The sequence below is a fragment of the Apis laboriosa genome, unplaced genomic scaffold, assembly GCF_014066325.1.
Source record: "Apis laboriosa isolate Shangri-la unplaced genomic scaffold, ASM1406632v1 scaffold56_cov145, whole genome shotgun sequence".
Taxonomy (NCBI): domain Eukaryota; kingdom Metazoa; phylum Arthropoda; class Insecta; order Hymenoptera; family Apidae; genus Apis; species Apis laboriosa.
Window position 1 is genome coordinate 717,317 of NW_025223765.1, and position 27,302 is coordinate 744,618.

The 27,302-nt window shown below is 23.7% G+C and overlaps 1 protein-coding gene across 15 annotated transcripts in view; it reads left to right on the top strand.

Moving 5' to 3' along the window:
* Nucleotides 1-27,302, top strand: part of LOC122717708 (mitogen-activated protein kinase-binding protein 1) — a 148,028-nt gene that overhangs the window by 105,206 nt on the left and 15,520 nt on the right. For all 15 annotated transcript variants that reach the window (XM_043942024.1, XM_043942022.1, XM_043942027.1 and 12 more), the window contains 6 exons: nt 16,285-16,507; nt 21,264-21,479; nt 22,401-22,583; nt 24,020-24,180; nt 25,065-25,893; nt 26,600-26,810. In XM_043942024.1, coding sequence (XP_043797959.1) covers nt 16,285-16,507; nt 21,264-21,479; nt 22,401-22,583; nt 24,020-24,180; nt 25,065-25,893; nt 26,600-26,810 — 1,823 coding nt within the window. The remainder of the gene's footprint in view (nt 1-16,284; nt 16,508-21,263; nt 21,480-22,400; nt 22,584-24,019; nt 24,181-25,064; nt 25,894-26,599; nt 26,811-27,302) is intronic.

The window sequence follows — 27,302 nt, forward strand, 5'->3', positions numbered from 1 at the left end:
ACACATGTATTCTGACTTCGCATTTGGCAATGCTCGCAAAACCGTGAAATTTGTAATACGTATCACGAACAAAGACTTCAGACAAAGAATGATTATTTAATTCTCGAATTTTCTGAAAAATTTTTTTTAATTTTATGATATTATATTTGATTATTATATTTGAATGTTTTTTTTATTTGATATAAAAATTAAAATTTTTCGAAAATCTATGAATTTAATTTTGCATTCTAAAAATCTTTTACTTTCGAAAAACAATAATATTACAATTATGAATGTACATTATGAATATATTTATATTTCTTAATTTTATAAATATTAAAACCAATCTTCTAATAATACCACATAAAATATTTGATCTTTTGAACCAAAGAGAAAATAATAAAATATGAAAAATATTTACATACAAATTACATATCTAAATAAAAAGTAAATATAAAGACAGAAAATCATAAATCTATCTCCGGTCTCAAAGGAGTTAAAGAGTTAAAGAGTTGTGTGACATCGGTGTATTTGAATAGAAAAGAACGGAATCGTATAAATTCATCGAGTTAAAAGTCGGTCACTATTCATATAGAATAAAAGAAAGATATTCTTTTGCATAACGCTCGGATACACGGAAGTTGAGAGATTACCTCGATTCTCAATATCGATTCACGACGTTCGATAAAGATGTTCGTTGGTCGCTGGAAATTGCAAAACGCTTCGTCATGCATATGACCTAGATTTATTGCTTTTCTCATCATTTTACTTTTTGTTTCTCCAAGTTTGAATGTCCTTAATTTTAATTAATGAATTGCTTCGTTTTATATTTTAACACACTATACTTCATTATTCGATGAATAAGAAATGACTGAAAGAGAACAAGACAATAGTTACGCAGCAATTTCACGAATATTACCGAATATTACCGATCGTCTCCGATCAAAATTCATTACAATTATCGAATAATATATCATTTGAACCATGAATATAATAGTTATAATTCTGTTTTAATATTTTAGCATCAACTTCATTTCTAATATTTTTTACATGTGTATATATATATATATATATATATATATGAAATGCACGAATATAATATCCATTTTCTAGAATTCAAAAAAATTTAAAAATTCTTTGCTATTTTATAATTAAATAAATAATTGCAGAAATATAATTACAATTTAATATTTTTTGAGAAACAAGGAAAAGATATGAAAAGAGAAAAAGTAATAGAAATATATGTAATTTCATTATAACAATTTGTAATTACATATATTTTAAAGATCTAATTATATATTTATATTTATTAAATGGAATAGATACATATTTCTAAATTATATAATTAAATATATCAATGATTTTTTTTATTAATTCCATATATTTGCAATTATTCTACAATAATGAAAACAAAAATCTTGTGAGAATAATAAAGATTTCCTTGAAGCCTTAAGATATTGAATCATTTCTATATTTGGTTACTAATTATTGGTGATGAAAATTAAACGTGACTGTTTCCTAATATTACAAAATAGCGTTTCATTCGACAACGAAAGAGAAAAATATATGTACAATTCCACTGATCACGGATAAACGCGAACAGCGGAAAAGAATACTCGCGGTGTGAATGGAAGAATGGCGAAAGTGCGATCGGAAGATTGCGAGGTGTCGAGAAACTAGGATTTCGTCGTTTCTTCCACTCTCAAAGATTTTTCCTTGAAATTCATTTTAGCTAATTCATTCTTTTTAATACTGGAAAGAATTTATTTCAAATGAAAAATATTGGAAATTATTGTTGAAATATAATATTAGATTTATTTCGCTATCATACTGATAAGAATGGAAAATATTTATATAAAATAAAGTAAATGAAATTATTAATTGAAATAATAATTTTTCAAGATTATTTTTAAAAATGTTATTACAAGATTTTATTAAAATAATAAATCAATTATTTAATATAACGTATAATAAAAGAAATATTTATTTCAATTAATCATTTTAAGTTTATATTGAAAAATATATAGTAATTGAAATATTTATTATATTCATAACATTAAATTATTTTAAATAATATTGTAATTATTATAACAGTATAGTAGAAAGTCTTTCTCTAAAATGCATAATAATATAAATATAATCAAATATTATATAAAAAATTATACAAATATAATTTTATTGCCTTATTTATTTATAAAGACAATCATAAAGACAATCATATAATGTTTTCAAATGAAATGTCTTTAAAAATGTATGCGTGCGTGCGTGCATGTGTGTAGTATTAAAAATTATGTAATATTAATTTTTGAATAAATAGATACATGCAGATTCTATAAAGATCAATTTTCCAAATTCAATTTTTTAAATCGTGTGATTTTTAATATACTAATTGATATAACTTATTATAATGAAAAAAATGTTAAGCTATTTAAATTAAAAAAAAGTCATTCGTTTAGGAAATATTATAAACTCAAAATTTGTAAAGTTTATTATTACATGAAAGATAAAAAGAGTATGAATAGAGTATTATTTGATACATTCTTTCTCGCATATCTTTTTAAATTTTCCTTTTCTAATCATTATTGAAAAGAAATAGCATCTCCATTGCAAGGTTGTCGTCATTAGTTAGCTGTTGTTAATTATGATCATGATAATGAAGAATACATGCGAGAGGATAATGCACGAGCATAATCGAGCATTGCCTCGACCGAAAGCGCGACCGCGCGCAAGAACTGTTGATTTTCGCACGCGCTACTTAAGCCGCTTAAATCTACAGCGCGATCAAGCCGGACGTCAAGAGCATACACATCGCGAATACACATCGAGTGCAAACAAGCAATCAGAGCTTATGTACGGTACTCGGGCGGAAATCGGGTCAAGAGAGAGGTGAATGGACCAAAAGATTCTGTGTCGGAGATCCGCCTCAACTGATAAGAATCGAGCGACAATTAAATCATTCGATTGATCTGCTATCTATATTTTTTGCTTCATAGTGGCGGCATAATGCATAGTGGTTCAAATAGTGATTTTATACAACGAGTCTGAAAAATAATAGGATAATATATAAATACAATTTTGTATGATATTTGTAAAAGTTATTTATTTTATTCGAAATTTGTTGTTTGTAGATAATTAATAAAAGTATTGATTAATTAAATTTAGAATAACTCATGGTTCATGAATAAAGTTTGATCTATAACATTTATTTGCTTAATTCATTAATATTATTAATTTAAAAAATCCTTATATGAATTATTTGTTTTTCAAAATGGTTTTCATATAAATGGATTATTGTAAATAAAAAGATGCTATTCAATTATTCTATTTAATCTAAAACTATAAAATTATAAGAAAGAAATCTATAAATCTATATCTATAATATGTTATTACTTGTTAATCTACTAATATTAATGTTATTGTTCAAGAAGGATTTTAAATGAATTGTTTTATATAAGTGGATTACTATAATAAATAAATGATCGATTATGAAATTTTTTTTCTAATTAGAATCATTATTTGATTCATTGATTAATGCGACAAAATTTTTCCTTCATTTTGTTGACCAATTAATTTTTAAATTAAAATTATTATTTTAAATAAATGGTTTTTATAAATAAAGATACACGCGATATTCACTTTAATATCGATTCATTTAACATTTTAACATTTCTCGATCTGTTATTAGCTGCAACGAATTATAATTTTTCAATCATGTAATGTAATATAATATAATTATGAGTACGACTATGTTAAGGAGCTCGACCAGATTCCTCGCGCATGCGCATACTTAAGCATGCGTGAATAAAGCTTCCTTGGATCGAAAGTAGTCTCTCGATGCGTCTGGTCATCGTTCGAGTTATTTATTCGATGAGTGTTATTATGTCATCGTGATTAGAAATTACAAGAATTTAAGATTACATAGATAAAATATATATATAAAATATATAAAAAGTAAATATAAAGAACGTATTTCTACATTTTTATTTACAAGTTTTGATGCAGAATCACGTTATAATTTTTATATTTACTTATACATTTTTATATTTATTTCTTATATATCTGAATCTCTTTTTATATTTATATTTATATTTATATTTATATTTAATCTCTTTTTATATTTTTACTTTTTTTTACACAATTTTCAACGTGTTTTATTTTATTCTTTTTAATATATCATATATATATTCTTTTAATACAATCATAAACATATTTTAAATCTAGAAAATCAATGATGAATAAATGTCGATTTTTATAACATATTAACATAACATAACAATTTATGTAATATATTATTTTTTATCTATCTTTTATGTGTTTACCAAATAGAATGTTATTTCTATATTTTTTTCTTTATTTCTTAATTGTTTTTTTTATAATTTGCTTTTCTAAGTTGCTTAACATAAGTTTGTTTTACTTCATTACAAATCATAATTTTTATATATGCATGATATGAAAAGGGACCTAATTTATTCGCAGAATATTTTAGATTCAGATATAATGTAATTTAATCATAATTTATTATTAATTTTCGTATTCATGTAATTTAAAGAAATATTGTATCACAAAGATTCAGTCTATATCGTATTTGTATTGAACTTAATATCAAAATCTGTAAATAAATAAGTAAATAAATAATCGATAATATATCGCAATGCGACATTGTCGAGAACTCAATTTCAAGGTTAGAAAGTGCTTGACATTGCGTGTATTGTATTACGAGGAATGAAGGAAAGTTCCGCTTTCCCGGTTTTTCGATCTACTCTGTTTCCCAGTTTCAAATCTCTAGATACTTGTCCAAGCTTAATCGACAGAGGCGATAAAGCAGTAAACGCGAATCCATTAATTGCCAGAGAAAATGGTGTGCAAAGAAAAGTAATTGCTTCTCTCGCAAATTTCACCTCTACAGTGAACACAAGTTAGATTATAGTTTGCATAGCGTTAGGAATAAACACAAGACCTATATTTCTCTCGCAGTCATGATCGCCTCGAGACTTTCCAATTCGATAAACTCAAACTTTGAAGACGAAACTCTCTAAAGACAAAATAGAACCGATCTTTTGTTGTTCATTTCAAAGTTTAACTATGTTGAGGTCGTGATAAAATTTTGTAAACGGATATTGTCTATGTTATGAATTTCTCTATTACAATTTTTTTTTATTTCGAAACATTCTTTATCATCTTTAGCATCATTCTTTAGTATCTATTCTACATATTTTAGAAATTAATGTTTATTTTACATACTTTATACGCATGTTTATTTTTCTATCTTAGAAAATCAAACAATTGTTTAAATGAAGTGAAAGAAAACATTTTTTCCTATAGTCTATAATATGGTCGAGCTCTTACCGCGGATATACGATCTCTCCCGAATTTTTCCGATTCGTTCCGAATTTTTCCGATCCGTCCCGAAGTTGATATTTCTAAATTCGAATAAAATATTTTAATATGTACAATTTAATATGTATGTATTTATTTATATGTTAAAATATATAAATATATTATTTATATATTTTATAAATATATAATAAATACTCATCCTCCCACAGTACTTGAATCTATTAAAATAATTTCATATGAAAACAATTATAATTTATAGTATCATAAATTTTTCAATTCACAATTTCTCTTCGTTTTTTATTTTAGTGTTATTTTACAAGACTATGTTTTTGCTTTTAAGAATAACTAAAATTCAAAAATTTTGTATTTTAACAGTTATATACATATATATAGTTATATATAGTAGTAGTAATATAGTATAGTAGTAATATAATATATATAGTTATAGTTATATACGTATATACAGTTATATACGTATATTTATTGCTGATTTCAAATTGTGAGCTTATAACCAATAAATATATGTAAAAATAAATCGCTATAAGAAATACAAAATCGTATAGAAAATTAAATGAAAATAAATGTTTTTATAAATCAAAAAATCAATATTTTCGAAATTATAATTCGTTTCGGGAATTAACTAATTGCAATGGATTATTATAATGAATTATTTTATTTACAAAAAGATTTTTTACATATTTTTACATATTCTTGCAATTCTATATTTAACCTCTTTTAAACTCTTTTCTGTTATCTTTCCTTTTAGTGATTGATAATGTTTCCGAATAGATAATTGTGGTAGAAAAAATTATAAATATATATATATATATATATTTAATCTAAAAACTTTTAACTCTCTTTAAATACAATATATGTTATAATTACAATACAATAAGGTCATAATATTAAATACAATAAGTACAATAGTTTCTAATCTATCAATATATCATTATAATTATAATCTATCAATATGTTTTAATAAAAATGTTTATATATTATAATTATTTATATAACTTTAAAAATATTATTTTTTCAATGTATATTAGGATTTTTTTAAATAAATTTTTTTTTTATTATTCTATATACGTTACCATTTTTAGACGGTAATTTCAGCAACGAAATCGATTCGATCATCGTCACGAAGGCCTTGGAGCTTTTCATTTCACGCTAATTATACGAAACTCTCTCATCCGTATGCCAAACATGAGATTAAACTTTTCTTCAAGGGCAAATATTCAACGTGGCATTTTTTTCGCTCGTTGAGAAAGTTCACATCGATTCTAGGTTTCCTTTTGTAAAATAATGTAAAATAAATAAGTAGAATAAATAAAATAAATAAGATCTTTAAAGATAGTGATTTAATAAAATAACTTAATACAATAACTTAATAAGCAAAAGATTAGATAGATTAAAATAAATTTAAAATATATAGATATATAATATATAAATAAAATAACAATAAGATATATATAGATAAATATATATAGATAAAATAAATTTAAAATTGTTAAATTTTTGTAAAAAAAAATTTTGTAAAATTTTATCTTAAATTTTGAATTTTTGTTGAATTTTTACATTAAGAAAATTAAGAACTAAAGAAAAAAATAATATAGAATAGAATAAAATATTCTATTGTATTGTTTAAAGTTAGATTAATTAAAGGATGTGATATCAATGATTTTTCAAACATTTGGAATTCAAGTTTAAAGATAATTAGTTATTATTTGATGGCTTATTTTAAGAAATATTTTCAAAATCTCCAAATCGTTATCCCTCTGTAACAAGAAAGGCTTTATAATTCCCATGAATAGTTTTGCAGTGTTTAGAAATAGCATTCAGATATAATATTTTTAAAAACTTTGTTTTCTTGCAGAAATAATTATGAATAATTTTTTCTATCACAATTGTCTATTCGGAAGCATTATCAATCACTAAAAGGAAAGATAAGAGAAAAATTGGTCCGTATATCTATTGAAAACGAAGAAAGTCCCTTATTAGTAATTAGATGGTGCAGCCAAGCAACTGAAAACGGTATTGTGCGTTCCAACAATACACTACCGGAATTAGTGATCACAGGACAATCTTTTCCGGCTAACGAACAAACGTGTTACATGTTCGAATAGGACGAGCAAGAAAACGAGAGTTTTTGTATTTTTCTTCAAATACACTTGTATTATAAATGTATAATAGAGAACAAAAATTAAGTTAAAATCATGTAATATTGTTACATATTTAAATTTTAATTATTGTATATTCTTATAGTATATAAATTATTTAGTTAACAATTAAAACTAATATTTATAATTATGATTTTGAGATAAATTATTGAGATTAAGTTAACCAATTACACAAAAATAAATAAACAATATAAATAATTTAAAATTAATAATTATAATTAATTTTCTTTAATACAATTACTGCCTGTAATTATGCATATTCTTTATGATAATATTAGTTGATATTATATGTTTAAAAAATTCATTTTATCCTTTTAATTATTCACGAGATCTTAAAATTTTTAGTACATTTAAATCTAGATTTAATATTTATTATTCAAATAATTTTATATATTTTTAATATATAATATAATATTTATTATTATTATATTTATTATTAATTATTATAATATATAATAATTTTAATATTATAATAGTACCTCTTCAAATTTTTCATTTAACGTAATTCCTGATATTTATAAACTGGAATCTCATTTAAAAAAAAAAACAGCTACTTAAATAATTATAAAAATTATAAAATAATAATTATAATTATTAAAGATATTAATCATTTGTCAAATTTAACGGTTAACGATATAATAAACAATTTCTTCAATATCTTTATTTTCTCCAAATTATTTTTTCTTTAATTGCAAGTTAAATTTTCTGTAATCATCAATTTTCATACTTCATAATTTCTTTCAGAATGATATTTAATGGCATTATAAATTTCATTACACAAAAGTTCATTGGTAATAATATAATAAATTTTATTACATATTATAATAAATAAATATTTTCAATTTATATTTTCGAATTTGATATCATTATGATACTTTTCGTTCAATAATAATCTCTTTTATATTAAACCTAATATATAATAAGTAATATTACAATCTATCAACAATCAATAACAAAAATTGGAAAATTTTGAAATCGTAACTATATACACGATTATAATCACGATAACAATCATATGATTGAACGAAACATTTAACGACACGTGAACACGGAACATTTGCCATAATCGAGCCTTCTATCACGAAACGAGGATCGTTTAGGAAGATTCGTATCGTGACCCATCACTGTCATCGAGATGGAAAAGAACGAGCCGTTCTAAATCAGCCGGTTCCATCGACCAACTTATTAGATACGTTGTCGTCGGCCGGTTTCCATGCTCGATAATCGACCTAGTGACCTTTATACTAGCGACCTTACATGTTCCTCGCTCCACACGCAACCCGCGGCTAGAAATTACAGTCACAGGCTTCCTGGTGCATTGCTCGGACTCTTACGAGACTTTCGTCGTATGGAGTTTTTGCCACGGAGATAACGTTGCCATAACGGTACGCTCGAATACCATCACTCGACAACATGTGAGAAAATATTGTTCTTTCTATTTAGAGCATTTGGTAATATAAATGTCTAGTGATTTTTCTCAATTTCGACAATATAACTGCATGTTAAATGAATTGAGTAAGAGAATTTGATCGATGTTATCTTATTAATAGTTTTTGATGTATCGATAATATTAAAATATTATTATTAATGTAAAGAGAAAAAGATTAGAGTTGTGATTTTTTCTTATTTAAAATTATTATTAAAATAATATTAAAGAAAACCATCTGTAATGAATTGTATAATAAATATAAATAGATTTTATTGAAAAATTGCATTATAATCTATTTTAATTTTTATTTATCTGTTTATTTCTATTAATGTTTTAATGATATTTTAAATATCGAAAACTTAATGAAATGTTATTAATTTATAAATAATAACTTCGATATGACATAACAACTTTGAATAAATAACAATTTGAATATATATAAAAAATTAATAAAATTTTTCAATCTATAGTTAATAATTTCAATAATAGCAACTTTGAATAAGAAAAAAATAAGAATTTTCTTTATTTTTATATTTGAATAATATCATCAATACATCAAATTATAAAGAATATATTAATGTTATAATTGATAATCGATAATCAAAATTCTAATTGAAAAAAAAAATATCTTATTGATTTTTATGAAACATTTATAATATATTAAAATAAAACAAAAAAATATATTAATTTAATTATAAATAAAATATATTAATTAATTAAATAAAATAAAACAAAAAAATATATTAATTTCCTGAGTTTCCTTAATTGATCTTTTATTTTAATAATAAAATTAAAATTCTAGTATTACAGTGTCAAAAAAGTTACGAAACCACAGTATTGCTCAATTAAATATTGCACTTTCTATCCGTTTAACTATTATGGAATTATACCAAGCAATACCTAGAATTGCTTCGAGCGACGATGCGTGTAATCTGAGACATACGATGAAATATGTGTAGTTGAATTATCGCTACTATCTATCAAATAGTTATCGAGATACGAAAAAATAAAATTTTCATTTTTCTTTTATTTTATAATCGTAGAATTATTTTAATACGTTAATATTAATGTTTTTCCAATAAAAAATGATCTCGAATACGATTATATTTAAATGATTTTCAATGATAAAAATAATATGCAATATATCTCCAGAAACTTACGATGCATAGCGTAAAACAATTACTATTCGCTTTAATTTTGATCATATGACAATTGATCGCATATTATTACCTTAATTAGTTTTTGTACAAATAACAATTGAACATTTAAGAAAAATATTGTAAATTTTTTGATTTGTTGATAATAGTTAATTTAAATCTAAAATTGACTCGATATCGTGGTCAGTATGATAAGTGGTAGGTGCGTTAAGTACGTCTCGTCGCGAGACGACTCTTCTCGTTATTAGAGAGGTCTCACGTACTTACTCGACGCGAAAAGGCTTAAAGCTATTCACAGACATGCTTGGTTTCTCTATCCTTCTTTATCTTTTGGATTTTATAATTTTCATTATATAATTTCTAGTATGTGATACAAAAATATTTTGCATGTCTCTTTTCATCAAAATAAATACGATTGGTTATTTTGAATACATCAAATATAGAGATGCTTAGTTAATTTTTCAGATCTATATTTATTTTTTTTCTCATCAATTAAAGCTTTGAATCTCAAATCAATTTCTAATATATGGATTATATATATAATTAAATTAGATGTAATTATTATTCAGTAAGAAAAAAAAAACCAAATTTTCTATTCATTTGAAGTGACGAGTCTCGATACTGTTATTTAATGTATATATTTCATTTTATCTTATTTGTATTTACATTTTCATTTTGTCGAGTTCTAAAAAAGATTTTGGAAACAAAAAGAGATTAAATGCAAAAATTATTGAAAAAAAAGGATTTATATTCCGAACTTAATTTTAACTAATAATAAATTTAATCGAACACTATTAACAATTATAAAAATAAAAATCTATTAACCAAAAGTTCACACGTGTGAATGAAATCATATAATAAATCATATAATCGTTTTATTTTTATTAGTAAGCAGTTTAGGAAAATAGAATTACTAGAAATATATAATTAAATCATTTATCCTATTTAAATCAATAAATAAATTTAGAAATTTATATTCAAAATTTTCCTCGTTCTTCGAAAATGCGAATTCTCGATAGTTAAAATTTTTTTTTCGAAATAATCTTCGATAACAAAGATTTGAGTGCAAAGTTTGCGTGGGAAAAGTGGATTTTGAGGTTAATCGAATGAAAAGTGTATATCGGCTCCGAGCAAAACTTTACTTAGAAGTTCATTCTCTCTCACTTGTGTACACGATATGATACACTCGACGAGGATGAAAAACCTCGGGAACAAGCTACGATTTCTCTATGGTTTCCACGTGTTCCTTTCAGACGCGCCTAACACGATTCGAATGCGATTCGAATTCACCTCGAGACACGTTCCCACGCAAACCTTTCAGCTAGACAAAAGTAGACCACATGCGACGATTTAATCGAGCTTAGATTAACGATGGACGCATTCGAAAATTCTAATTTCGGTGAAAACGAGAGGGAATATACAGGTTTAACTTGAACCATTCCTATCCCATATACGGTCCCTGTTCTTTAACAATAGTGCTTCAATAGTAAATACAAAATCATCTCTACCATTTCTTCAAACTATTTCACTGAATCTCAGTTTTTTTTACGTACATGTCAGAAAATGGTTGAATGTAGATATCTTTTTATTTTGGACGAACTTATTGTTTCTCACTTTCATTAAAAAATAAGCGAATCAAAAATACAACAACGTTGACACTTTCTGGAATATTCACTTTTCTCATTAAACACAACATAGTCTTAATAATCAATTTACTACTGATGATATTCACATAATGATAAAAAAGGATATAATGGACTTTGTTGTTGTTTATTATAATTAATATAATTATTATATAATTATTATATTGTAAAAAAATAATTAATATAAAGCATGGCATCAAGTGAAAGATACAATGATTTAAACATATATTCACATCGTATTGTAGGTTATAAAAGAAACAAATAGATAGTTTAGAGGTTATGATTTCGAATATATATTGAAAACACATATAATTAATATATTTGTGTTATATTCGATATATTTTTCATCATGTTTTAAATATCTACGTATCTTAAACTTGTCTTTTAAAAACACAGATATATAATATATTTATATATAAATATACGTTAAATAAGATCTTTATATATATTCATCTTAAAATTGTATATTAATATTTTTAACTTGCTTATTATTGATTATCACGTGGTAGCTGCCATCAATGGGCTTTCCTTAAAGAAATAATAACAAGATTAGAAGATAAATCTAGTAAACGGAAAACTGTTTGAACTTCTAGTCGTATATCTAACCGTTTTTGGCGAACCGAAAACGAACGACCGGAAACATGGCGGATACTCATGCATGACGGGCGACTCATTCGCAAATAGAATCTAACCAAACACTTGAACGTAGACGCGCTTAATTGATTCATAGAAGAAATTACTCGCGATTATCGATCGGCGAGAATTATGCACTATTCTTTTTGAATGATGAATTTACGTGCTCACAATCATCTCTACATAATTTTTTTACTACTACTATTGCGCCATCCTGTGTTAAAATGACGAAACAAAATTATATTCATATATTATCCTTTAATTGATTTGAAAAATATATGATTTGCAAGTTGCAATCTTTTGGATTCATTTTATTATATAAAATATTTGTTCTTTATTATTTCAATTTAGTTTATTAATCTTTAATTTTAATAATAATTTTTAAATAGCAAATAGGAATAGCAAAAAATTTATAAATCGACGTATTTATCACCAATCAATATATGAATAATTAATCGGTATATTGTTGTAATAAAACATTGATGTTTATAATATAATTGATATTTCGATATCAATATTTTTTTTACTTATTTAAGAAAGAAAAGATTTTTTAGGAATTTTGATAAAAATTTTTGTAAAATTTATTTTATATCAGAACATAAAAAGTTTATAAAAAGTTAATTCATTATTTGTTTGATACACTATCTAAAAATGTTCTTGCTACATAAATAATTTCTTCTTTATTTTAATGAAAATAAATGATACCATTATAATTTTTTAATGAATGAAAAATATAATTATAAAATTATATTTAAAAATATTAAAATTCGAAAAATGCCAATGGTTTCAATATCAATTGCCACATATCAATAATAAAGATATTTTTTATCGTTATATGTTGATATCTAGAAATCAATATATTGTTGCCATTTTTATTTTTAAGAATGTAAGTAAATTTGTAAATAAAATTTTTGAGAGTATTGGATACTGCCTTGAATTTTTTTTTTTCAAAATTAAATTTCATTTTCAATGCAGTATTTTTTAGTGGAAAAATAATTTTCGAGAGTTTTATTCTCAAATGTATTCGTGCTTTTGAACATTTGCCTTTCGTTGATGTCGTGCGATTCGAATCGATCGTTTACCAATCGAGAATATAAAGAGACCGACATCTAACTTGGTCGCCAGTTTAGATCGTGACTTTTTGTAAGACTATAAACAGTTATAAACAGCTAGCGACAAGAAAGTAGCACATATTTTTTTTAGCATTATAATTGTATAAGTTAGGTTTAGTGCTTGGATGTTTTATGCCATTAATTTAGCTTTAGTGCAACAACCTACGTGACTTTTCAAGGATCAACGTTAAACGTTTATTGTTATTTACCCTTATATTATATATGATCTTTATCTTGATTTTTAACTAGTATTTTTAAAAGAATTTTTTTCTGTAAAGAAAATATAAAATGTAGAGAATATATCATCATGTATATATCATTACAACTTAAGCTATCATGTAAAAATTAGGTTATGTTTAAAATTTACATATCTGCGAATTATATATATATATATATATGAAAAGATCACATTGTATCATATCATCGTGTCACATTATCAATTACCAAGTCTTCATTAACAATCCTAATTTGCTTCCTTTTTGTTGCTTCTTAAAGTATTTATAAGAAATTTATAAGCAAAGTTAATGTAGATTTTAAAAAGAAAAATTTATTATGTTTTAATTAGAATTGAATACTTTCTTATTGAATACTATGCGTCAATTTTTAATTTACATTATTATATAATAATAACATTAATAACATTATTATATAATTTATCATACGAAAGTAAGCAATAATCAATCAAAACGTAATACAAATATTCTACATTTTTACATAATAGTTTTTTTACATCTAGCAATTCTTACTTTTAATCTTTGAAAATTCAAAATAGGTTGGAAAAATTCGGACGAAATCAATTGAAGTCTCTCAATATTTTTATATTGTTTTGGTTTCCGAATTTTTACGATCTATCCCGAATCTATTGTATTATCAGATACTTGATATTTTCAATTAATTTAAATTGAATAACCAACATGCATTATCGATAATATTTGTCATCGAAGAACGAAAAAATTTCCAATCAATTTAGTTTTACAGATTTAATGTGAAAACTACAGTGAAATTACATTATGTTTGTATTTTGTTAACATAACATCAGAACAAGTGCAAAAGAAATATCGCTCCGTTAGAATTGAGTTTATTGACACGTTGCGGTTTAGGGTGACAGGCGAATAAATCGCCTTCGCAGACAACGAGATGCAACGAGCCGCACGAGTCGCGTTTCGTATTACCACAATAACCGCGTGCCTATTTACACTTAGCCAGTGGTGCTCGTTAACACATTTAGAGAATACGATTATACGATTCTTTTTTCGTATCTTGTTCACAAACCGTTGGATGTTTTATGTTATTAAGCATTGCCATCATTTAGAATCTGGATATTGTAATATACATATTTATTTTAGATTTCTATTCTATATTAATTTTTTTATTTTTTTATAATTTCATAATTTCTTATTTCTTTAATTAATTTTTTGAAACATGCAATAATAAGAACATAAATAAGAAAAGTTCTTAGCTTATATTTATATAAAAAATGATTTTCATATTTTGAATATATAAATATATAAGTTTTAATTCTGTAAATATTATATTAAAAAATAGAAATTTTTTGATATACGAATTAATAGAATTAAAAATAAATATTTTTTATCTATTCATTATTGTAGGTCAAGAAGAATAAAATTCATCGAATTAATTCAAATTAAAAAAATATGATTTGAAATAATTCTAAAGTGAGTGTCACTGAATTAAAACCGTGTACTTAAGTTTCTAATACGTTATTCAAATGGACCAAGAAACACGTACGCGTGCTCGACATTTGCAAACAAGCATGACTAATTTTCTTCTCGTGACACATTCATTTGCTGCGAATATTTTGTTATATATTATCGATTGAATTTATAAAAATTTCACAAAAATCATTGAATCAAATTGATTTCAAAAGAAGCAGTTTCTATAATAACATATAAAAAATATAAATATTAAGGAAAATAAGTTATTCAAGCATTATTCAAATATTTATTAAGTCCATCAAGTTACATTTATATTATATATATCTTTTATATTTATTATTTCTACAAAATACAAAAATATCCTATGAATAATATTTTGTATATCTGTGATTATTATATACATTATATTTAAAAAAATAGATGTATGTTACTCAATTTTATCAATAAAAATGAAAAGTTGGAATAAGATATATCCAACGTAAGCAATTATTCGTGTCACTTTCACTGACAACCGGCAGATGGCAGAAAATTAAGTTATTGTTCATTCCTTCGAATCAACTACAATTTCATACGTCACGGAACTTGTCTTTACGACTCGTAATTAATGTTTGCAACGCGAATCGTTTTTTCTTTTCTTGCGGTTATTATACATAATTCCAATGGCGAATAGTTATAATTAAATGTTCAGTAAGGAGCTGGAAAGAAATTTTGCAGATTTACACTGAGGTAAAGCAAATATTCTTTTCTATCACACACTAATATGCAATGCTATATGATTCTATTTGTAGATGTGATACTTCATTCACTTCTAATTCAAATTTCAACTATATAACTTAATAAATAAATTTGACATTTCTCTATATTTTTACAACTTTATATTTATTTTGATCGATTTTCTTATAAATATATATATATATATATATATATATATATATTAATATAATATTTCAAATTTTGTATGTCTTTTTCACTTTTTTTCTTTGACATTAATAAAATGTAAAAAAAAAAATTTTCTAGTGAATTCGAATTTTTACTATTTCTCAAGTATTGTTTTTAAAAATATTTTTAATAATATAAAAGAATTATTGATATTATATTATCTGATAGAAAATAGCATAATCGAACAATTAATTTGTTTCAGCTGCACCGTAGTACTGTTCAATCCACGGAAGAATACCCAGGCTCACGTGTTGAACGCTTGTCGTAAAACAGTTACCTCTTTAGCGCTCGCTGGCGATGGAAGGTTTCTGGCGACTGGCGAGTGCGGCCATATGCCAAACGTCCGCGTCTGGGACATCTCTGACCCATACAATGCCGTGCAGTTCGCCGAGTTCTCCGGGCACAAATATGGCATCAATTGCGTGGTGAGTAGTAATCAGATACAAATATAGCGATCAGAAGCAATCATAATATTTTTCATATCAAATTTATTACGAAAATATTTATCGAAATATTTGACAGATATTCAAAATGATCAAATCTTTTATGATCTGGAGAAAATATCGAAGTTTAAAAAAAGCTTTCGAGATTTCGCTAAAAATTATATTTAATAGTTAATTGTGGATAAAATTGTTATCGTAATACAAGAAATGTCTATGCTCGTGAATTCTAAACATGAAACGTTTCTTATTTTAATAAGTCGTTTAATTCTTTCGTCATTAACAATGATTATAATTACATAATAATCAATTACAAGTATAATTTATTCGTTAAAATTTCGAATTAATTTCATTCTAATATACATTTTTTTTATCATTTTCTATCATTATGTATTAAATATAAATATTTTTTATGATAATTATTATACGATGAATCGAAAAAATATTTTTTACAATAATTTTATATAAAATAATATACAAATAAAAACTATTTTGATTAATACTTTACAGAGATAATATGCAAATTAAAATTTTTTAATGTAGCAAATTAAAATTTTTTAATAACTTAAAAATAATATAAATAAATTCAAGAATTTGCAAGTCAAAAAAATATTAATACATTTGTGCTAATTTAATGCTAAATTATTATTTAATTTAGGCAATTTAATTTTGCACGAAATGAAGAAATAGTATTATCTCCGTTATACTTTTATATCTATTTTACTTGATTAAATTGACATAAAATTATATTGCTTATTACTTGAAAATAAACTTTAACAGACATGTTTATATTAATTATATTTTTACATTTTATAATAGAAAATCATGTTAAACTTCTTTTTTTTTTTATTCAAAAACTTTGTGTAGTATATTAATTGATAAGATTATTGTACTTTTTTTTTTATAACTGATGTTCTTTTTATATGATATTTTTCTAAACTATTCTAAATAAACGATTCATAACAGTTTCATAATTTCTTACTATACATGTATATATATTTTTTCATAATTATATAATATTTTAATTATGTTTTATTTATATTTATACAGTTTTGCTCATATATTTTACTCACTTTTAATTCAAGTAATATTAAAAAATATTATTTCTTTGTTCTTTTCGTTTTCATTAACACATTTTTCTTTTATATATTCAACTTTTCTTTTATATATTCATTAATTAAAATATTTTTATCAAATATATTTCTATTTTAAATTTTTGATAGTTTCAGTTTAAATTAAAAATACTATTTTATGCTATTACAAATTAATCATTATACTATTTTTGCATGATATTCATTCATCCTATAAAAAAAATTCACATGTACTTGTTACTAAATTTGTTACTTTTNTATTCATTAATTAAAATATTTTTATCAAATATATTTCTATTTTAAATTTTTGATAGTTTATTTCAGTTTAAATTAAAAATACTATCTTATGCTATTACAAATTAATCATTATACTATTTTTGCATGATATTCATTCATCCTATAAAAAAAATTCACATGTACTTGTTACTAAATTTATTACTTTTCTGCTCTATGGAATAGTACAGCCCTGTTCGCCATTCAGTAGTATAACTTGTTATTTCTCAGCCAACTATAAATCACTAGCATTTACACTAATGTTCTCTTTAATATTTGGAATCAAAACCGGATTTAGACATTTATCTGGTGAGATAATTTCTGTAAATTTGATTTAAACAAAATAATAATAATAATAATAATAAAAAAATAAAAATAAAAAATAATAATTGAACTTAGAATATGGGAATTTTTATAATTCATATTTTTTCGTTTCAAATAATTCGTCGAAGAAGCATATTATGGCAAAACTATTATTGCAAATGAAAACAAGAACAAGATAATGACATTATTATATTTTAGAAAAAAATTCTTTATATTTATTCCTGTAGCATTTCTATATACATAAAAATTTATATTTCAGATATAATTGATGATGTTAATAAAATGGAATTATTTTATTTGAAATTCAAATAACTAAATAATCAAGAGATCATTTATCTATTCAAATAAATCAATATATATTATTTCAAATAATTATAACCATAACTATAACATATATTGATAATATGATTATTTCAAATTTTTATTTTTCAAATAATTTATTTGAATAATATCCAATTTTTGTAAATATATAGTTAAAAATTTTAAAACTGCGTTACCAACTGCGAATATGTTAAGAAAGTAAAAAAATAACTTATTTCATCGAGAAAAATTTCATTTCGGGGATTTTTATCGCATCTCTTTGTTCGTTTCTTTTGCATTCATCGAGGTTCCAACATAAAATTACTTTTCGCAAAGACGAAAAAGGAGCTTTTCAACTCCCATTGCGACGAATATCAAGGGGGCACACTGGATGCTCACAATGAAAAAAAAAGAGTACGCTTTTATAATTTGATGAGTTTATCATTTTCTACGCTTATTATTTTCTACTGCTCATATTAATTAAGATTCATCGTTTTTATTTCACAAAACGTTTGTAAAAATTTACGTAATTAAAAAGTTACTTTATGAACATATATTTAAAAAACAACACATTTTGCTGATTTCAACAATTTCGAAACATATTGTTAATGACAAAAATTTGACCAATTTTTTATTATAAATATAAAATTATTCATTTTATTCATTGATATTACTATAATTTATGATAATATATTTTAATTACTAATTTTATTATTATTATAATAAAATTATAATATTTATTTTATTATTTGTAATGAAAAACATTTTATATAATGTTGATATTTGATTTCAGGATACATTCTAATATTATTATTTCTATAATTGGATGTGTGAAAGATCAAATATAAATCATAAATTTTTTATCAATTGATGCAGCTTGATAGTCTTCATAAAAAAAATAATTATTTATTTATTATTTTTTAGAGAATAATTAGTTTAGGAAATATTTTAATTTCAATATTACATGCTGTAGAATCGTAATTTTATGCTAATATTGAAGCTAACATAAGAAAATTATGAAGTACTTTCCGATGCATCTAACTAAAACAATATCGGATTATATTTAATTTAGTTTTATTTATTTTCAATTTATAAAAGAGAATTAAGTACATTATATTGTTTAAAATTTTTTAATATTTGAAATATAATAACTTTTTATATATTGAATATATTTTAACACAATAAATGACTCATTTTTTATTTTCATTATTATTAATTTATATTGTTATATTAACAATTAAGTTCCAAATAAAATTTCCATTAAAATTATGAAATTATATTTTGAATAGATTAAGATTTCGTTCGCTTCACTTTAATTAGGAATTTGAGGGAGAAAAATTATTATATTTATGTATTAAAATTACTCACAAATATTTAAATTATGACAAACTGAGATATTCCAAAAAAGATGTAATGTATAAAAATATTATTCTCTTATATTGAACATATTTCAAAATCATTGAAATTTTTCCATACCATTTCAATCATCAACAAATATTCTGTCACCTCTATAATACATATTTAACTAATTAATTTTTGAATAATAATAAACATACGAATTGCGATTTCAATATATCATTCTTCTCGAATCATACGCAGAAAATTTTTTTCGCAAAAAAAAAAAAATATTAACAAAAGACAGAGGCAAGAAAACATTAACGAACAAATACAGTCTCGATGCATTTAATTCAAGAACGAACGTTACGTTCGCGCCACATGCATACACGTACGCGCAACTCGACGTACAATTCGAGACACTGGGCAGGGCACGTGAATACTAAATTGCTTTCTCAGCGAACGGACAACGGTACCCTTTTTATTGTTCCACTGCATTCCCTCGATATCTTGGGTACAATGATCCTTGCTCGAAAGGTTCCGCGTGCACGCGGTATTACGTCGTTCGACCATGAACAAGTATGTACACGATCTTTTAAGAAATCTCTCACGACGATCTAGCAATTAAATTGGATCTTAGAGCTTCTGAAAATTAACTTTTGAATGGATCTTAGAGCTTTTGAAAGTTAATGGAGATTTGTAAATAAAATTGATTCGATATTTAATTTTATTATATAAGAGAGATAATAAAAAAATGTACAATTTAATTTTTTATCACAATCAACTTCTAGCTATTATGTTTATATATTATATAAATTGTAAGTTCATGCAAAGTATCAATATATTTACTTGTGAGATATTTTTGAAGAATCAAGTTTAGAGATTAAAAGAAATATAAAAAATGGCATATAAAAGTGCAAAAAAAAAATTCGGTTGAGTTGTATTTATTAAACATTCAAATAAAGTGAAATAGATACAAAGGGATAATAAATAGAGTGATAATAAAGTTATGTCTATTATATCTCTGTAAAGTAAATATTTCTGTTCTCAACAGATTTTTTGTTTCATTTTGTCTAAGCTTCTCCTAAGCTAATTCCTTACAAAATAAATAAATTATAAATAATTAATAAAATAATATCGATATTTTGTTATATCAAAATTTGTTTTTAATCTCTAGAATCAATCCTTTAAAAATGTCCCACAATTATATTAACACTCTATACAAATTAAATTTTGTAATCTTCATTATTAATGATACGTAAGAAGTAGAAGATTTAAGAACTATTAATTTAGATCTTGATGGCTCTATTTTCTTCAATCATTTTCTTCAATCTCTTATAACCAAGATAATTAACAAGAAACGATACTTTGAGAGGCATATATATATATATATATATATTTTTTTTCTTTTTTTTAAGGCATTTTCACCGAGCAACAAGTATGTGGTATCGGTGGGTTCTCAACATGATATGATCGTCAATGTCTGGGACTGGAGGAACAATGTTAAAGTGGCGTCAAACAAAGTCTCGAGCAAAGTGAAGGCCGTATGCTTCGCGGAAAACGGCAATTACTTTGTTACCGTCGGTAACAGACATGTCAAGTTTTGGTATCTCGAATATTCGCGCAGTGCCAAGGTACGTGTAAAACTAATTCAATCTCTTTATCTCTTATAATCTGCTATATAATAAAATTCACTCGTCGATTATTGTACTATTCTTTATGTACTAAAAATTGTGATCATCGATTATCGATATATCATCGATATTTTATTAATAATTTTCGATATATCGATAATATAATTTAGATATCATTAACGGATAGAATTTCTTTTTTTTTTTTATTTAAATTATCGATGTATTATCAATATCAAAATTTTTACAAATTTCAACCGATGTTCACTTTTGTAAAAAAAATATATATAGAGAACAGAACGAAACAAATTTTTTACGGTTTTATTATACTATTATTTAAAAAATTATTATTTTTATTGATTTTATAAATTTCACTAATTTATAGTAATTTAATTTTTGATTTTAGTAAATTATTTTTATAATTTGTTTTTATTATTTTTATTTCTATTTCTTACGAATAATTTATGTTTAGATTTGGAATATAAAAAATTTTATGCTTTATAATTAATGTTGAAATTTAAAATTAAATTTTTGTATTCAATATTAATTATATTTTGTAACATTAATTATAACGAAAGTTTGAGATAATATGAGATAATGCAATAAGACATAATTCGAGATAATTAATAAACTCATTCACTTTTTTATAATTCGGATCAGTTTATTCGAATAGTCACCTTTTTGAATGAGTTAAAAAACACGTTTTTATAAAAAAAAATTGAAAAATAAAAATTTTTAAATTCTTGTGATACCTTAAAATTTAATATTAAAAAACCTATTTTTCCAACATTAAACCTAGAAGATTAAATGCAAATTTACTATTAAAAAATAAATGTACAATTTTAATTTTCGTTCTACTCTATTGGCGAAATTTGGACAGGATGAGTATAACGCGAAAGAAGTGATAATGGAAATTTTGTGCAGTATAAGGAACCTGTGCCTTTGATGGGTCGGTCTGCCATATTAGGAGAGCAAAGAAATAATGATTTTGTGGACGTAGCCTGCGGTCGAGGAGAAATGGCAGATTCCACATATGCGATTACGAAAACTGGTCTTCTATGCGAATTCAATAACAGGAGGCTTTTGGATAAATGGGTAGAACTTCGTGTAAGTATCTTTGTCTCTAATGCCCTCTACCTGAAATTCTGTATTTAAACTTATTATATAAATGACTATATATATATAACTAACCTCAATGTATCACCATAGAATTTATTTCAATTCAATTCTATATGAAAATAGAACTCGTTACGCCACGTTAACTTATCTCTATGAGTCATTATTACTTTTATGTAGGACATGTTAATAGATATAGTTTCACTGTTTCACTATCAAATGGATAGCTAATTATGCAGAAAAAAATATACTTCACCGATTTCAATGACCTTCATATTGTTAAGCTCAATATTCTGAATAATTTTTCCTTATATTCTTATATGTATATACTTCTTATATATACACAATGTGATTCAGAAATGCATGTTATTACTTTAGAGATGAATCTATATTAAAATATGAAAATATAATAGTTGTAGCCTAATTTTATGAAAGAATTATTGTCTATAAAAATATTCAAAAACTATATCTTTTATATTTTATATAATTTGTGTTAATAAATATAAACATATTTCATTCATTATTTATTATTTTATACATATATATATAATTTATAATAATGTTAATTTTATACATATATATATAATTTATAATAATGTTAATTTATTATTGTGATTTATAATTGGTAAGTTTGAGCCTTTAATTGGGATATTTAATTGGAATATTTAATTAAAATGTTTAAAATTCGGTTTATATTCACTGATTATATTTGTTATTAATCGTTTTAATTAATATTGTTGGAAATATTGAATGCATTCGTTCATTAAGAAAACATGACTGCGGCAAATATTTAATTTTCTTTTCAATAAATAAGTATTAAATATCGACTGAAATTGAAATTCTCTCGCCTTTTTTTAGTCTTCTCTTAGCTATATTAATTAATATATAAAGCTATATTAATTAAAATAATTACGTTATGGCTCGTAAAGTAATAATTTGGTCATTGTTATTATATGAATATTAAAGGACAAAATGCTAAATGGACACAAGCAATAGAAAATAAAATTATGCCATAATTTAATAATAATAAAATAATATTATTTTAAATATAAATTACTTTATATAAATTATTTCAAGATACCAAATATATAAAATCTAGTTATTCGAAAAAAAAATTTTCTGTTAAAATTATACTTCAAGATATTTAAAATTGAAATTGTTTTTTATTTATAAAAATTTTGATAAAATTTTCATTTTTAATTCTGTACATTTTTTAATTATTAATGAATTATCCAATATAATAATCATTTGATATTATTATTATTAATTAGTTAATTAATTAAATAGCATATATTTAATTTCTTATTTTTTATAATATACTATTATATATACTATACTATACTATATTATACTACTATATTCTATTTTGTATAATTATTCGAATATTGTTATATAATAATTCGTTTCAAGCAACTGGCTATTTTCAGACGAGCAGTGCCAATTGCATGGCCGTTGGAGATAAATACATTTTCATCGGTTGTGCAGAGGGAATTGTGAGGTGCTTTAGTCCTAATACGCTTCAGTTCATCACTACCTTACCGAGAACACATTACCTGGGCGTGGACGTTGCTCAGGGATTGTCCATTAGGTATATGGACAATTTTTAACATTTTTTTGATTACTTATTACCAAAATTAATATAATAAAATAAATATAAATTTATTTCTTCAAATCATACTTAATATTACTAATATTTTATATTATTTATATTTTATTAAAAATCATATAATTACAATATTTTAAAATGAGCATTTTATTGAAATATAAGAAAATAGTAGTATTTCATAATTCGATTAAATAGTTATTTAACTTTAAAATTATTATAATGTATATTATATATATTATTATATATTATATTTAATTTTAGGCATTATTAGGCATTAGATAAAAAATTTATCTAATAAGATAATTTTTTTTATATATACATTTTATTTATAGACTATATAAAAAGATATCGGTTAATTTATTATAATATTGTTTAATTATTATTGCATTATTTTATTTTGATAAAGTTTAAAATCTAAGTATCAAATAATTATGTAAATATTAAAATTAATCTTTTAACCAGGTAAAACAAGTTAATTCGTCACTTAAACTCTCTCAATCAATCTTTTAAACGTAATAATTCTAAATTTCTTTATTTATGGATTCTCTATTTTCCTATGTGTTATAATTATTATATAATTTCTATTTTAAAAAAAAATTATTCTATTTCTATTATATTCCATATTTATATATTTATATTAAAAAGAATTTAATTAAAATTGATTTATATTAGATTAATTTTTATATTCATTATTAAGAATTCTGCTTAAAGAATTATAATTATATCTAATTAAATGAAATAATATAATACTTTCAAATATTAGTATATTTCTAATGAATTTGAATTTCTTCAACTTACTTTAAATTTTCCTTAGCTCTGCACAAAACTAAATTTAATTTTTTTCTAATTCATCTTATCGATTCCAGCCATATGTCTCAGCATCCAACAAATGCAAGGTATCCAGACGCCATCGCCTTAGCATTTGACGAGCGAAACAACAAGCTCACCTGTGTTTACAACGATCACAGTATCTACGTTTGGGATGTACGAGATATCAGACGAGTTGGCAAGTCGCATTCGTTCCTTTACCATTCGGCCTGCATCTGGGGAGTCGAGATGTATCCCACTGGTTCGGATTCCGTGGGTGCTATGCCGGCTGGTAGTTTCATTACATGCTCCAGCGACGACACCATCCGCGTGTGGAACCTTGAGAAGGATATTTCTCCTAATGACACGCTTTACAAACGGAACATCTACAGCAACGAGCTACTCAAGGTTCTCTACATAGATCAAGAGCTAACTTATTTAAAAGATCTAGATTTGGCCGCAGCTGGATCAACAGAGAAGAGCGACGCTTCGTATGATAGTCGGAACGGTGTTAGATCAATCAGAATCAGTCCTGATGGAAAACACTTGGCATCTGGTGATAGGTCTGGTAACATTCGAATTCATGACCTCTCTTCGCTGGACGAATTGTGCTTGATCGAGGCACACGACGCGGAAGTGCTTTGCCTCGAATACTCCAAGTTCTCCAGATACTCGACAGAACCTCCTAGATTGTTAGCCAGCGCTTCTAGAGATAGATTGATTCACGTGTTTAGTGTAGATCAAGGATACAACTTTTTACAGACGCTGGATGATCATAGTTCTTCCATTACTGCCGTCAGATTCTTCAATCAGAGCAATCAGAATAATCAGATACAGATGGTGTCCTGCGGTGCCGACAAAAGTATTATTTTTAGACAACTGCAATCGGTTAGTTTGATTATTGTATTTTTTTTTTTTTTTTTTTTTTTTGGATTTAATTGGAAAAATGTATAATATGTAATTCCGATTTTGAAAGTATAAAAGTAAATTAATATAATATATACACATATTTAATTTTGAAATAGTTTAATGTTTGTATAAATATTGTAAAATTGTTATATAGTTTATATAATATTTAATTATTATTATATAGTTTATTATTAAATTTTTATATTTTTTTATTTTATTTATAAATTATAATAATTTTATTATTTTTTTTATAATAATATAAGCCTGTGAAATGAATATTTATATATTATAATTTGAAATTCACGAAAATTGATAAATTAATTTTTATTTTTATTTAGAACATTTATTTTAAAAGTATAAAAAATTTTTTTATAAGAATATTGCATTTATATTATTTCTCTAAATTCACTTATGAGTAAAAATAGAAAATAGAAATATCTTACATGCAATTATTACAGCTTATAAATCAATTTATATGTTATATTAATATAATATTATAACTTATATTTCATATTAAAATTTTTTAGTTTAGATAAAAATAGAATATGTTATGAAAATAAACATTCCCACAAAATGAATTTATTATAATTAGTGATATTTTATTCTATTTATTTGAATTATTTTATTTTGCTAAAGCCAAAAATTAATATTTCTATTTTATACTAACGAATTCGATTGTTCCTAGACACCAGGAGGAATGCCTCAATTTGCCAGGGGTCACAATGCTCAGGGAAAAACTACTCTCTATGATATGGAAGTCGATTCTGGACAAAAACATGTTTTAACTGCATGTCAGGATAGAAATATAAGGGTTTATAATGTAACTACGGGCAAGCATAGCAAAACGTTCAAGGGATCTGTCGGCGAAGATGGATCGCTTATCAAAGTCGTTCTGGGTAAGTCAAATATAATATTTCTATTTTATTAAAGAAAAGATAACAGAACTTCATTTATTATTAAATTTATTAAAATAGGGTTTTGATGAATGAAATTGATTTAATGAATTCTAATTATTTTTATTATCTAAATTATTATTAAATATTTAATTATAATACTATAATATTAATTGATATATATATATATTATAAATATATATTATAATATAATATATATAATATATATTATTGATTATTATTATATTATATTATTAATTATATATTAATATATAATGTATAACATATTATAAATAAATTTAATCTTTTAAAAAAATCTTCTAAAGCAATACATGTGATTTCAAAGTTTCAAAGTTAATATATAAGGATAATCTTTTTTATCTTTTATATATTATTTACAAAATTGATATATTTCCTAAAAACTAATAATTTTTTTTCATAAGTAATTTAATATTTTTTGAAAAATGACTAACATATAAAATATTAATATTATAA